The following is a 17,228-nucleotide window of genomic DNA, read 5'->3' on the forward strand; positions in this document are numbered from 1 at the left end:
TATGCACAAAGGTCTTAAATCGTGGATATGCTTTGATCCAGCAAATCTACATTTTATAACTTAAGAGAAAATAGTCAAGTATACATTCTAAGATTTTTTAAATCAGGATGTTTACTGTATTTTTTATAATAGTAAAGCACTGAAAATAATCTAAAAGTCCAATAACAGAAAATTGATTAAATAGCATACATCCACCAAAAATTACATTGCAGAACCAAATTGTGTACATATGAGTTACTGACACACCCTACCACTCTACCACTGAGCTACATCCTCAGCCCTTTTAATTTTTTATTCTAAGATAGGTTCTTGCCAAATTGCCCAGTCTGACCTTCTCTAACTTGCAATCCTCCTGCCTCAGCCTCCAGAGTAGGTGGGATTACAGGAGTGCACCACTGTGTCTGACCAGAACCATATTTTATTATGTAAAAAATTAGTTAGAATATATTATTATAATGATATATATAATGTGATTATATTTTTACTTGCATAATCTATATGCTAAGAGAAAAGTTAAAAAGATATACATCAAAATATTGATAGTCATCACTTTCAGGTTTCAAGAACACAGTACGATAATCTTTCTTGATTATTTTCCTAACTGTCAACCATCATCCTATATTTGATGTTTTGTTTTTAAAGGTCATGGTCAGAGCTTCATACACAGCCCAGGAAGGTGGGTTCATGCTTAGCCCTGGCTCCTCTGGCTCATCTATCGGGTTCAGTTGGCCTGTCTAATGCAGCATAGAGACAATGGCTTCAATGGCTGCCTCTCATCCCCTGAAGTTACCTCTACCACTCCCATTTCTGTCATCAGGGATAATTCTTCTGTGAGTCTTTAATTGCAGCAATATCAAAAACAGAGCCAGGCACCTCCCTGGCTTCTGCTGATCTCCCCCAGGCCTGCTAATGCAATCGCACGCTGGTGCTGTCGCCTGGCAACCAAGCTGCTTCTCTTCTCCATGCTCCTTCCTCTCTTCCCCATCACACCCCTCCTCCTCTGCTCCTGGCAGCTCCCCAGACACCCACGTACTCATGGAAGATGTTGGGAAAACTGCATGGGAGGTGCTGGCCATGAAGTCCGCAATCTGCCGCAGGGCCCAGATGTTGGAGGAGTTGTTCCCCTTCTTCATCTGCTCCTGGATGAGGCCTTCCAGCTCCTCCCTGAAAGACTGAAGCAGACCCCAAGGTGCTGGTCCTCTCAGAGTCTCTCACATGTGAGAACTGAGGGCCCTTCCACCCTAGGTACTGAATGATGAGCTCTGTCAAGTACCCACTCCCAGCCCCTAGGTCAGCCAAGCAAGGATCATGCTTGGGATTCCTGGGTCCCAGGGGCAATTCCAGTGGCCCTCGGAAGTCTCCCTGGATTGCTCTGTGGGGAGCACCAAGGAGACGCTGGGAATGAACTCCGTGTTCTCTTTGCCCTGTGGGCAGTGATCCTGATTTCCATTAGCTATGCCTATGGCTCTTCTGGATCTCAGTGTCCTCGTATACTTAATAACAATAATAAAATAAAAAAAAAGAAGGAAGGGCTGAAGGATCTAATGACCTCTGAGGTCACTTCCACTTCTGATACACTACCCTAAGCCTAGCTTCTCAGACAACAAGGCCATGAACTTGGCATCTTGCCCACCAGGTGGCAGCAGGAAACACTTGAGGTTGGCAATTCTACAAAATCACAGAAAGAAGCAGAATTCCTCCAGTTCATCTCCTGCCAGAGGCCCAGAAACCAGGTCTGGTGCTATCTGACTCTGCCACCCCTTATAGTCATACTCTGGGGATCTCCCCAGGAACTCCTCATGCCAATGCTCTTGGCACCTGCTGTCTTCCACCAGGCTCCCCACACAATACTGCTAAGACCTCAGATCCATTCTCTCCATGCTCATCTGTGGGGTGTGAGCTTTCACTGTTCTTCCCCCACCGTGGTGGCATACAGACCTCATAGGTGCCCTGGCTCCCTGAATCCCACTTAGGACTGAGGAAGAGCTGGGCACAGGCTTCTGTGTCCATCTTGCCAAGCACCTGGAGATTCCACTCCATCCAGAAGTCCCCAACACTCAGTGTTCATGGCTGTTTCCTAAGGAGCCCCATGCTCTACTTTCCCAGACTCCTCCTTGCCTCCCTCCACTCTGCTCTTCCGCCCAGCTCAATGGCCCCCACTTCAGTCATCCATCAGACCAGCTGTCCTCACGCACTACCTGCCTCAAGGATGAATTCTATGGCGGTGCCTTCCCCGTGGTGCCCTCTGCTGGCCACCAGGTGATGCGGATTTGTCTGTTCGTGGTTACAGTTCTCAGTAGAGAGGGGAAGGAAAACTGGAAACTGAGGCTCCGAAGGGTCATAGGAAACAGGGCAGGGCTCCTGTCTGTCTCCCACTTTCTGAGCCAAATTGCCCGTACACACTCAGCTTTGGCCAATACCAGTGATCAGGGAGAGAATCAAATACACACTTTGTCCTGCTTAGCGGGTCTAACTTCCTACAACCTGGGCACCGGAAGAGGAGTGACTGATCTATTGGGTCCCGTGGAGAATCAACCCACCCCTCCTCTCCCCTCCCCACCTCCTCTTCCATCTCCCTGACCAGCTGCGTCAGATTCCACTCACCGGACTCTGCAGGATCATGGTGACGCGCTTCTTCTGCTCCATCAGGTTGAAGTCCTGGCGCAGGTCGGCCGCACGGTTGCGAAGGCGCATGTACTCAGGGTCTTCCTCGGAGAAGCGGTCAAAGTAATGCGACCCCTGCGGGGGCGGCGGGGAGGTGGCCTCGGGAACAATCTCTTCACTCATTTTCCTGCTGGGGCTGTGATCTGCTCCTGGAACCCTGTAGAAGAGATGGGGTAAGCTTGATGTTAGTTCCGATTGAGACACACACTCCCTAAGGCAGAGGGTTGGGTTTCGTAGGCTTCACAGTGGAATGCAGCTAGTCTTGGCGGGGTGTAAGCTGCACTTAGAGGGCAGGAGCCTGCCAGGTGTGCTGATGGATAGGGGGTACTAATGCAGCATTGAGCCAAGTGAAAACATGGACCCAGCTTAACTGGGTACACTGGGGTTGAAGTAGATAGTTCCCAGTGGAATCATGACCTGCAAATCTTTTTGAACATTTCTATAATGCATACCCACATAGTAGAAGCTATTTACTGGGACTCAGTATTTTATCTAAAATGTAAGCCTCTTATGGGGGTGGAGTGTAGCTCAGTGGTAGGGCATTTGCTCAGCATGTGGGAGGCCTGATTAGATCCAAAGCAACCCACAAAATAAATAAATGTAAATCCTTTTTATAAGCCTCCTAAAAATTATGGTGGGGAAATCCACAAAAGAACACTAAAAGATGGGAGACACTTTGCTTGGTGCTTGCCCTTCTGGGAAGGAATCACTGTTTTAGTAAAAGGTGTCTTAATGCAGAATCAGATCCTCTTTCCAAGTTTAAAATAGGTATGTGATTTTTATTAAAGGAAAATTTATTCTCTCCCAAACCCCACTAAGTATATATCAAGAAAAAAGAATAAATACTGTTTGAAGGGAGCCATGTTGTGCCCAGAGTCCCACATACTGAGGCTTGATCCCTGCAGTGAGAACAAGGACAACCACTGTATTTTATCTACTCAAGCACTTTTTTTAAATGCATGAATGAAGAACTAGGATGTGCCTTTTATTGCTATAATGGAGCCCTTCTGAGGAATAAGGCTACAGGTCTAGCCTTCACTTCCCAGCTGTGCAACTTTGGCTAAGCTGATCTCCCTCTGTGTGTCAGCTCTACTGGCCCTTCAGTCTGGGTCAGGCCATTTTAACACCGCAGTGCTTTAGCCTTCTGCCTAAGGCCTGATTACCTTCTCAGCAGAAGGAGGCATGCACCTTGACTGACCCATAGTTATTTTTTGAACACATGTATGAGATACAAAGAACATTAACTGGGATTAAAATCCTAGGTTCTCATCCGTAACCTCTCACTCCCTTGCCCTTCCTCCTTGTTGAGATGGAGTGTTCTCTTCTCTGGGAGAACCCTCCTGGCCTCCAAGTCCTGATCTACACTTGACTTCCAGCCTTGCTTCAGCAGTCCTGTGTGTCCCAGCCTTAACCTTCATTCCAGCCAGCAGCTCATTCATTACAAAGAAAGCCGTGCTGATGGTCAGTAGGGCATATTCTTGTTGTCCCTGAGCTGCCTGTGGCCTCTCTTCCCTCTTCTGCCAGGACTCTTACCCTCATCCCTTGCAGTGTCCCCAGGAGAGGTGGGTGGAGGAGGATGCTATAAGTAAGCCCAGGGAGAACAGTGGGAGCCCATCCCATCAACAGAGAACACCCAGATGTTTTGGTATTGTTGTTTGCATGCTTCCTTTAGGGAAAGGTGGGTAGCAAGTTCAAGGGAAAGCACATGGGCAGAGTCCCTCAAGGGCTGGATGGATGATCACCTGAGCCCTTGCCTGGAGCTGTGGTTCTCAGCCTTGGTTGCACGTTGGAATCACCAGGGGAACTTTAAAAACTACTGATGCCAGAGATTCTAATATAATTAGTCTTGAGTGTGACCTGGACATCAGGATTTTTAAAAGCTCCCTGGGTAATTCTAATAAGCAGTCAGGGGTGAATTATTACAGGCTCTATGTTAATGATTGTAACATGTAATGTAACATCCACTCCAGGGGCTGCTCATTTCTAGCAAGCCTGACAAGAGATGGTATAAAGGCTCATGTTTCTAAACTCATGCTATGTGTTACTTCCCAGAGCTGTCCAGGCCACTCAAACCACCACCTTGCCTCGGACAGCAGGGGTGCTCCATATGTTATCATGACACGCTTCTGCAAGGCTATCAAACTGTGACCTCTCATCTTATCTCTTTCACTAATTAGTCAGCTCCCCATGAAAGCCCTTTCACCTCCCCCCCAGTCCGGCATCCCCTTTACCAGTTGTGTCAATGAGATACTTGACAAGAGGTGGGGATGAGGGACTATGATGGTGGAAGGAATCTTTTGGGCATGGCAGCCAAAAAATAAGTCTAAAGAGAGATTTCGAAACAGATATGGCAGGTTACTAGAACAACTGTGGGTTGGACTTAGTAACATTTAAACCCAGACTCTTTCCTCTCATCTAAATGGAGAAAGAACAACCAGATGTTTCTGGTGGAATTAGCTCTGGACCAGAAGCCAGAGGCCTGTAATCTTGCCCCAATTCTGTCACTCATCTCCCTCTCTGGGTCTCATTTTGTCCATCACCAAATGAGGGAGTGAAGAGAATGACCTATGCAAAGAACACACATAGGCAACTGACAGTGTCCTGGTGGCCTCAAGTCAATTCTGTATGCAAAGGGCTACTTAAGAATACTTCACCTCACAGGGTACAGTAGCACATACCTGTAATCCCAGCTGCTTGGGAGGCTGAGGTAGGAGGATTAAAAGTTCCAAGTACAGCCTCGGCAACTTAGTGAGGCCCTAACCAACTTAGTGAGACCCTGTCTCGAAACAAAAAATAAATAGGACTGGGGATGTAGCTCAGTGGTAAAGTGTCCCTTTAGTTACTCCCCAGTAGCAAAAGTAGAATACTCTACCTCCATCAGGCTCCCACCCAGCTTGGAGCTTGGGGTAAGAAAGGGCTGCAAGGTCAAACATGATAGGACTGCACTGGAGCCATGGAGATGTGCAGTCACCACTAGATTGTCCTGGGCAGGCAGCGCTACAGACCAGAATTCCTTCGCAGGCATCACCCAGCTTGACTCCAACACCTCTCAGCTTAGTGACTCATCATGGCAAATAATTCTCTTTGTCACTTCCAAAGCTCTGAATCTTGGAATTTATTTATTTATTTATTTTAAGTAACAAGCAACTCCCCAGTGAGTGCACTGGATGAGCATGGAGTCGCGAGCTCCCTGTGTTCCCTAGGCCTACAGGCCCACCAGCTCCAGAGCCACCTGAACCCACAGCTTCTCCAGGACTGGAATGTTTTGAGCCAGCTCGGTCTGTACTCAATGTTCCTAGCTCAATCTTTCCACCCAGAGGAAAGGTGAATCCTACCCCCTTTCCAGGAACAGCTCCATGAGGCAGTTCCCCCCTCCCTGAAGCATGAGGAACTAATAAGTATGGGGCTAAGGGAGAGGAGCCCACACCAACATGTCCTGGCCACCTTCCCTTCTTGGAGCTCAGCCCTACAGGGCTGTTCCAGAGGTGGGCCCATGGGAGTGGCATAGGATGTGGATGCCCTGATTCCATCGCCATGCCAACAGCCAGCTGGACAGACCCTTTGGCTTTGTGAACCAGAGGCATCCTTTTGTGCTCCCTCTTCCCCTCCCACAATGCTGGGAAGGTCATAAAAATTGTGTGCATGCTGCTCAGTGATTAAAGGCATAGACTGTGGAACAAGAACTCTCGGGGTTCAAATCTCAGCTGTGCCACTTATTACCTGTGTGATCTTAGGCTAGTTAACCTGTTATGTGCCTTGGTTTCCCAATATATAAAATGGGGATTGTAATAATGGCCCCCAAAAGATTGTTGTAAAGCTCAGCAGAGTTAATGGCTTGGTCTGCAGCAAGTGTTATTAACTCTTGGCTCTAATTTGGTGTCGCTTAGGGGCAAGAATCATCTTAGCTTTAAGAACTTGAGTAATAAGTGGCTTGTGATTCAACTCTAAACAGGTGCACACTCAATAACTATAATTATGTGGTTTTAGCACAAAGAACCAATCCAGTCTTAAGCTATGTTAACAAAAAGGAAGAACAAACATCCAGGAAAAGATCAATGAGAATATCTAGTTTTCTGATCAGACAATGGGAACATGTCAACCTGAAGCTCACAAGGAAGAGGAGCTCACAAGCTGGATGCTGAAGATAAGCAGAGGCCAGTGTTTGTGGGGCCAAGTGTGATGGAAGAAAGAAAGTATCTGGTCTTTGTCCCCAGGTCCTGGCACAGAACCTCAAAACCCTTGGAATTCTTTAAATATCCAAGAGATAGCAGAAATATCTTTTACTATTCATAATGACCACTTTTCACCCAAACCTGAGTTTATGCTAATAAGGTGACTCACCCAGGGCCCTCAGATAGTTTCAAGGGAGGTCTGACTACTCTGGAAAGACCAAGCACATGATTAGAGGGTTGGAGCTTCCACTCCACCTCACACGCTCCCAGGAGGGAGAGGGCTGGAGCTCAGTTCCATTAAATGGCAAATGAGTCCATCAACCATGCTTCTGTAATGAAGGCCTCTGGTTAAAAAACTAGAGATCTCTGGACCCTGAGGCTTGGGGGAGTTTCCTAGTTGGGTAAACACACTGATGTTCTGGGAGAGAGCTGTGCCCAGATTCCACATGGAGAGAGCACGAGAGATCCGTGTGTCCCACCTCCATCCAGGCCCATGTGTCTCTTCCATTTGCTGTTCTTGTCATAGCTCTTATGACAGAACTACAATGACAAGTATAGCACTTCAGGTTCTCAGAGTCACTCTAGTAAATCACTGAACCTGAAGAAGGGTCATGGGAACCCCCAAACTTATAACCAAGTCAGTCAGAAGTGCAGGTGGCCTGGTGATCCCACTTGTGGCTGGTGTCTGACCTGGGGACAGTCTTGTTGGTGACCTCGTCCATTAACTTATGGTAGTTGATCTGTGGCCTTTTAACTGAGACATATAATCCTTCAACATAATTGAGTTGAATCTGAATTGAGTTGAATCAGTTGGTGACATAACAGCACCAGGCAGCTCCCTATTCATGATTTAATCTAGTCCCCAGGACGACTCAATGAGGTACATATTGTTGTCCCAAGAAAATGAGTCACAGAAGTCCTGGATTCAGTTAGGACTATCTTTGACCCCAGATCCTCATTCTCCACTCTATCATATTGTCCCCAAACATCTGTTGCGCCACCCTGTAGGAGAGGGAATTGGCTGATTTCCTTGAGTCTCAGGGGCCTAAATTAGGAAGCCAGAGTTGTTATAGATAGACAGATGTGGCAGAGAGAACTTTCTAACCACAGGAGCAGCTCAATATTGGAACACAGGACAGCTGCCTCGTCAGGTGCTCTCTCTCCTCGAGTCCAGGTGCTGCAGAGGGTCTCCTGCCCTTGCTCAAGATGGGGTGGGGGTGGGGCTAGCAACTAGCAACCTCTAAGGTCCTACAGATTCTATAGTAGTTCTTGGGTAAGATGGCCGGGGGGAGGGGGGGGAGTTCAGGGCAACAACCTGAGTGTCTGGAAGCTTGTGCTCATTCTATGGACCCAAGTGTAAAGTGGCATCACCTGTAATAGCCACCAGCTACTTACTGGGAAGCTGGCCCAAGCCTATCCAAGGCTCTCTCCTCTCAGTGCTGGGTCTTCACCCCCTGCTCCACTCTCCGGGGTGCCAGCCACATCTACACAGCCTCAGGCATCCAGGTGGAAACTGGAAACACAAATACAGCAAACATCAGTGTCTCATCTTACCACCATGACACAACCCAATTTATTTTATGGACTGTTGAGAAACTCGTCAAAATGAACTTGAAATTCATTTCATTTTAAAAGCAAATTACATCTATAAAGAGAAAACATTTGTATTTTTACAACTGGGATTAAATTATAAAGAGGGGAACTGGCAAAACCCTTTGCTGGGTGCCGGCTGGAGAGGTCTCAGAACAAGGAGGTTGCTCCAAATGGTCAGGGAGCGCAATGTGGGGGCTCCTGCAAGGAGCCCAGGGGTTGGCAGACACCCAGGCTGGAAGGGATAAGACCCCTTCCTGAGACCCCCACAACACCTCACTAACAGATGGTAGTGTGAGTGATTTTCCAAAGTAGTCCAAGAGGTAGAAATATCCTGAAAAATATTACACCCCAGGAAAGTGAGAGAGCCTGAGACCCATACAGGCCATGAAATGGTGGATTCAAAACAACTTCACCCAGAATTTCAGGAGAAGAACTAATACCTGGATAACAGGTCCTAAAGCACTCCTAAAAGAGGAATGTAAAGTTGTTAATATCTAACAACAATGGGCAAGCTGCCACTCCAAAAATCCTGGGCATTGAGTTCTTCAAAAGATTAATCATACACACACACACACTTTTGTGTGTGTGTGTGTGTGTGGTGCTGGGGATTGAACCCAGGGCTTTGTGCATGCAAGACAAGCACTCTACCTACTGACCTATATGTCCAGACCAAAATATATATTTTTAAAACCCACACGTGCAGGGCCTTGTACTCCCAACTACTTGGGAGGCTAAGGCAGGAGGATCACAAAGTTCAAGTCCAGCCTGAGCAACTTAGTGAGACCCTGTCTCAAAATAAAAAAGAGCTGGGGATGAGGTCCAGTGGTCGAGCGCCCTGGGTTGAATCCCCAGTACTATAAAAACAAAACAACCCACAAGTGATAGTTTTCTATTTTCCTGTGAGAGCCCTATTAAGACCTCTGGGATGGTCTCACCCAAGGCTGGCAGCATTCCTGACTGCCCCCTCAACCCCCTGCCCATGGCTCTGGCTCAGTTCAGCTCCATCCCTTAACCTGATGCTGTCCTAAATATAACCATTCAGAAAGATGTGTCTCACCAATGAGAGTCAAGGAGGTGGACCCAGGAGTATGACCTGTCTGTGGGAGTCCAGGACAGTGGCATGCCACTGAGGTACAGTCTGCTTCTCAACTCAACCAAGGGGTCCTAGGGCTCAGTGTTTCAGTGCCTGGAGGTCCCTAAAAGCAGTCCAGATGTCCACCTTCTAGTTAGGGCACTGGTGGTTGCTTTCAAAATCGAGGCTTGTAGCTCAGTATGCCCAGTGCCAGCTGCTGTCCTCCTTCCAGTGGTTTTATTTCTATCTAGAACAGAGTCACAACCCCTTGATGCTACATCTTTCCAGTGCCCACCAAGATGGGAGCCCTGCCTTCCAGGACAAATCAGCCTGGGGTTCTGGCACACTCCCACTGCCCTCCCTAAAGACCAATCCAGGCAAGTTGTCTTACCCCAAGTATCAGCTCCCCCATTTCCCAGTAGCCCCTGGCATAGAGGTCTGAGGCTGTCCTATGGCTACAACTGGCTAAGATTTGAACTGTCAGAGTCTGAGCTCTATCTCATGTGCAAAAAAACAGAATTAACCCTTTTCCCCAGAAGTAATGTGTACCACTCATATAAGGCGGCAGACATCTGTCCCCCAGATGAACAAAATAATTTCCATCCCAGTCTCCACTGATGTTCAACTCTATATGAGCCCCATTCTTTGGGTTAGTCTGTTATCCTGATTAAAAGGAAGATGGCCCTGAGAGGTACTGGAAGCAAATGCATCATCTGCAAACCATTAATCTGTGGCAACAAAACTTGCTAAGAGCCAAGTATATGATGCATGGCATTTTTGGTTGAAAGGTGACGCCAGCTAGTCATTGAGATGATATGATTATGTTAAGATTTGCATTCATATGGATATTGGACTCCTGCTGTTCACCTCAGCCTGCTACGGGGACTCCTGGAGAGTTCCCACTGGTTGTGGAAGTACAGTAGGAGGGAGTTCCGGGGGAGGAACTTGTCTCTGGCGGTTCCAGGAGAACGTCGCGTGTGTGGATCGGATCTTCCCGGGGGCGTACAGAACATTGGCGGCAGTTTCAAAAAATTAGTTTGTTCCTGCTTGAGTGGCTCGTGATTTTGTGCCCAGCCAGACTGCGGCAAAAACTGTCAAATCCGACTGCAGAGTCAGGCTGAGGTGGGCCAGGGCAGGCACCAGATCAGAAAGTTTGATGAGGGAAAGGGAAGAGAAAGAGACCTGGTACCTCCATCTCTCCATCCTTTCAATGGTCCCTGGCCCATGGTCTTTCCTCTTTCCTGTCCAACATCCAATCAGTTGCCAGAATCACTGGTCTAAAATTGCAAATCTGGTCCACACTTGCCACTGCCCTGCTAAAACCCCACCCGCTTCACCAGGGGCAATATTCTTGTAACCACCAACCCCTTCCTTAAATTCTTGAACCTCCAGCCAAAACTTTGTCGGATTCTATTTTTAAGATGACAGCTATTCTTTTCACCTTTTCTAAATATAAAATTTTAATTCTGAATTTCATTTTCCAATCAAATGTATAGTCCATGTTAAAAATTTAAACTCATTGACCCCCAACCAGGGAGCTACACTTTTACCTCTCTGTCTACTCCCACCTCCACCCCATCTCCTTAAGGATGGCCACCTGCAGGATGAGTTATCATCTCTGATCTGCCTCCTGCTCTCTGCCTGTCCCACTCCAGGGCTGATTCACAGGACCCTGGGGTACCAGACAGATTCTTTGTCAGCACTGGTGTCTGCCAGGGGCACCCTTTTGTCTGCCCCCCTCCTTTGACTAGGCTCTGGTGTCCTGTCTCCCGGAGCCTGCCCCGACACCTGCCTCCCTCAGGCTGTCACATTACTGTTACCTCTTCCATTCCACTTGCAAGTGGACAGCAAATATCTATTACCCTGAGCTCCAAGCAGGCAGGGCCTGTGTCACAAGCATTTTTCTGTCCCCCATGTTGTGTTGTCACAGGGCCTGGTGCGAGATGGGTGCTGAATAAATATTAGTAGAACTCAAACAAATGCAACTCGTGGGACTTTGGGAAGTTAGGCCAGCTTAACAAAGCAGCAGTGCCCAGCACTGGGGTCCTCAAAGCGAGGAAGGCCTGAGGGGCGCCTGCAGTACAGAGTGGGGGGAAGAACACTCAGCCACCGGTTTCAGGGTAAGGTGCAGGTATTAACAGGTATGCGTGGCAAGTGCCCTAGGGTCTAAATCACTTCCTCCCAAGCACAGTGCTCTTCTGATATAGAGCCCGATGGCTGGGCCCCTCCAGCCATGATGCTCTTCTGTTTTGAAGCAGTATCCCAGCAACTGCTTGCAACTAACAAGTCTGACTCAGTGAGATGCTGGACAGGAAGGAAACCTCACATACCACACAGATGCACTGCAATCCTCCTGGCCTCATGCCCGCCTCTGGCCCTCTTGCCTCTTCTCTCTAGCACCTGCCCCATTCAGGGCCCTCCACTCTGCACACGGGAGCCCTAGAACTCCCTCTCAGAGTCACCAGTTCACATCCTCACAATGACCCCCCTTCAGAAAGATCCTCCTTGGGATTCACCCTGATAGTAGGGAAGTGGGGGTGGGTAGGAAATATGCTTCCCGTCACAGAGCGTTTTCTTCCCTATCTCACAAGACTAAGTATGTGTCCCCACTGAGGTATGAAATCACATTTCTACAGATTGCTCCTTATGGCTGTAAAAAAGAACAGGAGGTCTATGGGGGAATAAGAGACGCCCAAGCTGCCTTTTTGCTAAAACCTGCTTCAGCTCTGTGCATCCCAAGGAGTGGTGGGTGTCTGTCTCCTGCCACTTCACTGGCTGTGGGTCTCCAGACCAACAGAACATGGCACCCTAAGCCCAAAGAAGAAAGACACCACAAGATGACATCTCCAGCTGCCCACCACTGTCACAAGCACAACCACCCTTGGCACTGCCAGCCTCTGAAAACCCAGGCCCCAGTGCCATAGGCCAGCTCCCAGAAGGACAGCACAGCATTTGCAGCAAGCTTAAGGCTCAGGGTCAGAACACAAACTCACCAATCCATGAGTAAGATCCCCAACACGGAAGAGGAGGCCTTCATGGCTGTACTGCTGCTGTTTGGCAGAAAAAAAATGGGGGCAGTTGAAATAGGGACTGGACCACACCCTGCCTGGTGTGTTCAGATAAAGAAGGAGCTCAGGCCTCTGTGGCGGGATCAAGGAGGATGCTTATCACCATCTTTTCATACTCTTCTTGAATTTTGAATTTTCCAAAGTTTCAAATTGGATATTAATCACTGATCACTTAGGACAAAAGTAATTTTGTGTGGGGGTGGGATACCAGGGATTGGACTCAGGGGCACTCACAAATGGGGCACTCAATCACTGAGCCACATCCCCAGCCCTATTTTGTATTTTTATTTAGAGACAGGGTCTCACTGATTTGCTTGGCACCTCGCTGTGCTGAGGCTGGCTTTGAACTTGTGATCCTCCTGCCTCAGCCTCCTGAGCCGCTGGGATTAGAGGTATGCACCACTATGCCTGGCAGAACAAAGGTAATTTGAAAGAAGAAAAGGTGGAAGGAGAGAGGCAGAAAAGTCTCTCTGTGTCTAGAGAGAAACCCCATCAACTGGAAGAATCCTTTAACACTCAACTGCCCCAGAAGTTCTTATTTGTGGTCATCCCTGCTGCCTCGTTTTCCAGTAAAAGCCAGTGCATTTTTTTTTAAGAGAGAGAGAGAGAGAGAGAGAATTTTTTAATATTTATTTTTCAGTTTTCAATGGACACAACATCTTTAGTTTATTTTTATGTGGTGCTAAGGATCGAACCCAGCGCCCCGCGCATGCCAGGCGAGCACGTTACCGCTTGAGCCACATCCCCAGCCCAATCAGTGCATTTTTAAAACCTTCCTCAAAGGACCTCACACCTAGTGGTTGACAGACAGGTTTTTACATTCTCCTACTACTCTGTTGTGGAAGGAGTGGACCAAGACCTCCTTCTTACAAACATGGAGTCCGATCCACTCCCTCTCACACAGCAGTTATTTGTGGAATATCTATTGATGCCTGGGAGTAAGCAAGAACTGGAATTGAATAGGAGAGGGAAGACACCTGAAAGAAATGAGACATGATCCCTGCCTGCTGGAGACCCACAGCCATGTTTGTTATTTATGAATTCAAATGAAACATAATAGATACATATGCAAATATATGCAGATATGCAGCCAACCATCCAGGTCAGCACAATACAGGGCATTAAAATGCATGTCAATATTGACCTGAAACACATTGTGTTCAATGTTTGTTGGGACAGGACACTGGAAACTTTGGGTCCACATTTTTGAAAGCTAAGGTCCTGTGTTAGATCTTATAGAAAGACATTATTCACAACAGAAGCTATCAATACCCAGCACTGAGCCTTTCTCCCAGCCCTTCTCCCAGTATTGAAGGACCAACATCCTGCTTTTTCAGGTGGGGAAACTGAAGCTCCAGGAAACCAAGTGACTTGATCTGGGCCATAGCAATGGTAAGGGCCTGGGTTTAAACTCATCTAATCCCAGAGACTCTTTTTCTCCCCTCCTTCAGAGGAAGGTGAGCGGATGCCAGGGCCTGTAGGAGGGAGATGAAAATCTGCAATGGCCACAGCCCAAAACCTGGGCTTCATATTCCTGGCAGCAGCTCCAAGGATCGGCCAGCACCAGAAAGGATGATTCTGGTTCCTCATCTGGCACATGGGCTCAGAACTGAGCTCTTTCCCAACTCAGAAGAAAACAGAACACAGGGCAAATGGGGAGGAAGCAGGCACCTCCAGTATTCATTCTGGAAAGGTGGGCTGAGCTTTCAGATAAGGAGGATGGCTCTGGTCCCTGGCAGGAAGCCAGATAGGCTGCGATGGTGACAGGTGGAAGTGGACCACCTACACACCCTCCCATGACTGTTGGGTCTCTGCAATGTAGGTAGAGCTCACCTCTGAGACCTGCCTGAGCTGGATTCAAAGACAATTCTTTCTATAAATACCTGCCATGAGTCAGTTCCTGGGGATACAAGGGGTATAATTCATAGTCCCTGCTCTCAAAGGGCCCACGATAGGGTGGGTGGCCCATAGCAAGCTCACTACAATCCTTTTTTCTTTTTTTAAATGTGATTGTTAAATTATTTGTTCTTTTTGAATATACATTAAAGTATATTTTGACATATTATACATTCTAATTCAGATCCCATTCTTGTGGTTGTCCATGATGTCATTATGATCCTTGATCGGAAGGGGCATAGAGAGTGCTTTAGGGAAGGCACCAGGAGGCGGCGGCCAGGTGGTTCCCAACCTCGAAATTCCAGCTCTGAGCTTTAGCCAGCTGGTCAGATGCTCCTGCCACTGATCAAAAAAACACGTGGACCTCATGCCTTCATGAAAGGGAAAGAAGGGGCATCCAAGAAGCCCTGGTGATGCAGAGACATTGCTGAATTAGCAGGGTGGCTGGGCTCAGCCGCCACTCAGTCCCCCCAGTGGAAAGGTCAGCCAAAGCCGCAGATAAAGGCTCATCAAAAAGGCGGTCTAATGGAGGTGACACACGCTCTGGTTCACTGTTCCACACCTCCGGCTGTCTGGGAATCCAGTCACAGTTACTTTTAAGCAGTCACTTTGACACCTTTTGCCTTCAGGCAAGATTGTACCTTAAACCACCTAAGCTACATCTTCAAAAGTTTCATCTCCATCAAATGTAAAACGGTGATTCTTCTATTTGGCCCAATCTGATCCCATTTGTCCTTCAACAGGAAAGTGAAGTGTGACCCACTGTCATGTGGCAGGACTACCCTTGTCCCCCATCCTCACTCCCAGCCAAGAGACCCAGAAAGCAGCTCTTAGACCATGTGTCCTGTGTTCTAGAAGAACAAATCAAATCCTCTGGGTCACAAGAGGTGGGACTAAGTGCTCTTTTGGCACATTAGGGCCCACGTTGTTTTGTTGGTTTTGCTTTATTAGGGCTTGGGGATATTTGCATTGGGGGGGGGGTCACTAATAAGGCACAAGAAAAAATTATAAGACCACCTGGCATCTGAGACTGGAGGGGACTCTGACACCATCCCTCCCCTCTCCAGATGGGGGAAACTGAAAATTCACAACACAACTCAAGTGAGATTTGGGACTTGGCTGTTGGGAGCAGAGGAGGAAGAGAATTAGTACATCCAGGAAGAGAAGGTGGTGGCAGCTGGAAGGCATACATTACAGTGGGAGGCCTGACGGCTCCTATGGGGAACTGCTGGCCTCCAGAGCATCCCCATGGAAGGTCGAGAGTGAGGCTCCAATAGTCAGGTCACAAATAAGATGGGAAAATAGGATGTAGCTTGTTGACTTTGCTCCTCTCTCATGGTTCTGTGGGGCTTAAATTTTCATCATGGAGACATTCAGGAAAGAACTATTCCAACTTCTATTTTTGAATGTGTTTTTGCACACCTATGTGTCAGAGACAAGGCCATGTGCTCCCCAAACCCACTTCCTCTTCAACCTTCCCACACTTCCCAGCCCCTTTCTCTTTGGATAGGATCATAGGGACACAGAAGCAATAGGCATCGCCTGTAACCTAGGCCACTGATATAGTTTGGATCTGGAATATTCCCCCAAAGGCCCATGTGTTTAAGGCTCAGTCCTGTTGGTGATATTGGAAGGTGGGGGAACCTTTAAGGGGTGGGGCTAGTTGGAGGTTTTAGGATATTGAGGGTGTGCCCTTGAAGGGGATTATGGGGTGCTAATCTCTTCTTCTCTTTTGCACTCAGCCATAAGACAAGTGGGCCCCCTCTGCCATGCACTCCCGCCATGATGTACTGTGCCACCACAGGCCCAAAGTAACGGGACAAATTGGTCCTGGACTGAAACCTCCAAAACCATGAGTCAAAATAACCCTTTTTTTTTTAAGTTGATTTATCTTGGAAATTTATTACAGTAACAGAAAACTGACTAGCATAGCAAGGCACCTCAGAGAAGAGGTGCCTTCTCCACATGCTCTCTCAGTTCCTGCCTCCAGCTGGATGCAGAGGATCCAGTGGGCACACTCCCATTGTGGGGGATGATGTGGTCACTCCATGGAAGGTAGCCCACTGAGCCCCTGATTGGCATTTCTGAGGTTGTTGATGCAGCAGGTAACCTAACCCAGAGAACGTACTCACATCTTTACTGTAGCTCAAGATGGTCTTCTGTTAACTCCATGATTATTGCTTCCTCTCCACTTATTCTACTGTCTCCTTCAGAATCACCAATTATCTCTGTGTTGAATCTCCGTCCTCTAAATATATCATTTTTTTCCTCTCACTAGTATTACAGACATTTTCCTTGCCTTCTGATAGTTTGCCCCACTTCAATAATTTTAATTCGGCAAAAAAATAATCTGGATTTCAATTCAGATATTTAACATTTTTATCTTTTTGAGTACTTTGCTTACTTTATTTTTACCTAGACCTTTCTGTCTTAGTCTATTACTTCTCTATGATACATGTATCTTTTAACTATACTCAATATGCCAAATAATTTTCTGACACTTTTCTTCTGTTTGCTGTAGCAGAATATAAGAGGTGATTCTTTTGAGTTTTCCAAATGGTTTCTTTTCCTCTGAAGTGTCTTTTCTGAAGAGATTTCTAATTATTTTTCTTTTACTTAATTCTCAGAAAGGGGGAAATCAAGACCCCTAAGTATGACTTTCAAGGAATGCAGCTTCTAAGGCAGCAGGCATGGTGGCCCACAGCTACCATCTGCCTGCTTGGGAGACTGAGGCAGGAGGTTCAAAAAGTTTGAGACCAGCCT

At 47.5% G+C, this 17,228-nt stretch overlaps 1 protein-coding gene across 1 annotated transcript in view; it reads right to left on the reverse strand.

Annotated features, from left to right (window-relative positions):
• Positions 1-12,570, reverse strand: part of Add2 (adducin 2) — a 48,838-nt gene extending 36,268 nt beyond the window's left edge. The window contains exons 1-4 of the mRNA XM_027934301.2: positions 12,495-12,570; positions 8,232-8,349; positions 2,605-2,821; positions 1,034-1,172 (exon numbers count right to left, since the gene is read on the reverse strand). Of these exons, the coding sequence (XP_027790102.2) occupies positions 1,034-1,172; positions 2,605-2,787 (322 nt within the window). The 5' untranslated portion in view covers positions 2,788-2,821; positions 8,232-8,349; positions 12,495-12,570. The remainder of the gene's footprint in view (positions 1-1,033; positions 1,173-2,604; positions 2,822-8,231; positions 8,350-12,494) is intronic.
• Between the last annotated feature and the right edge of the window lie 4,658 nt (positions 12,571-17,228).

This window comes from Marmota flaviventris, chromosome 14, assembly GCF_047511675.1.
Source record: "Marmota flaviventris isolate mMarFla1 chromosome 14, mMarFla1.hap1, whole genome shotgun sequence".
NCBI lineage: Eukaryota > Metazoa > Chordata > Mammalia > Rodentia > Sciuridae > Marmota > Marmota flaviventris.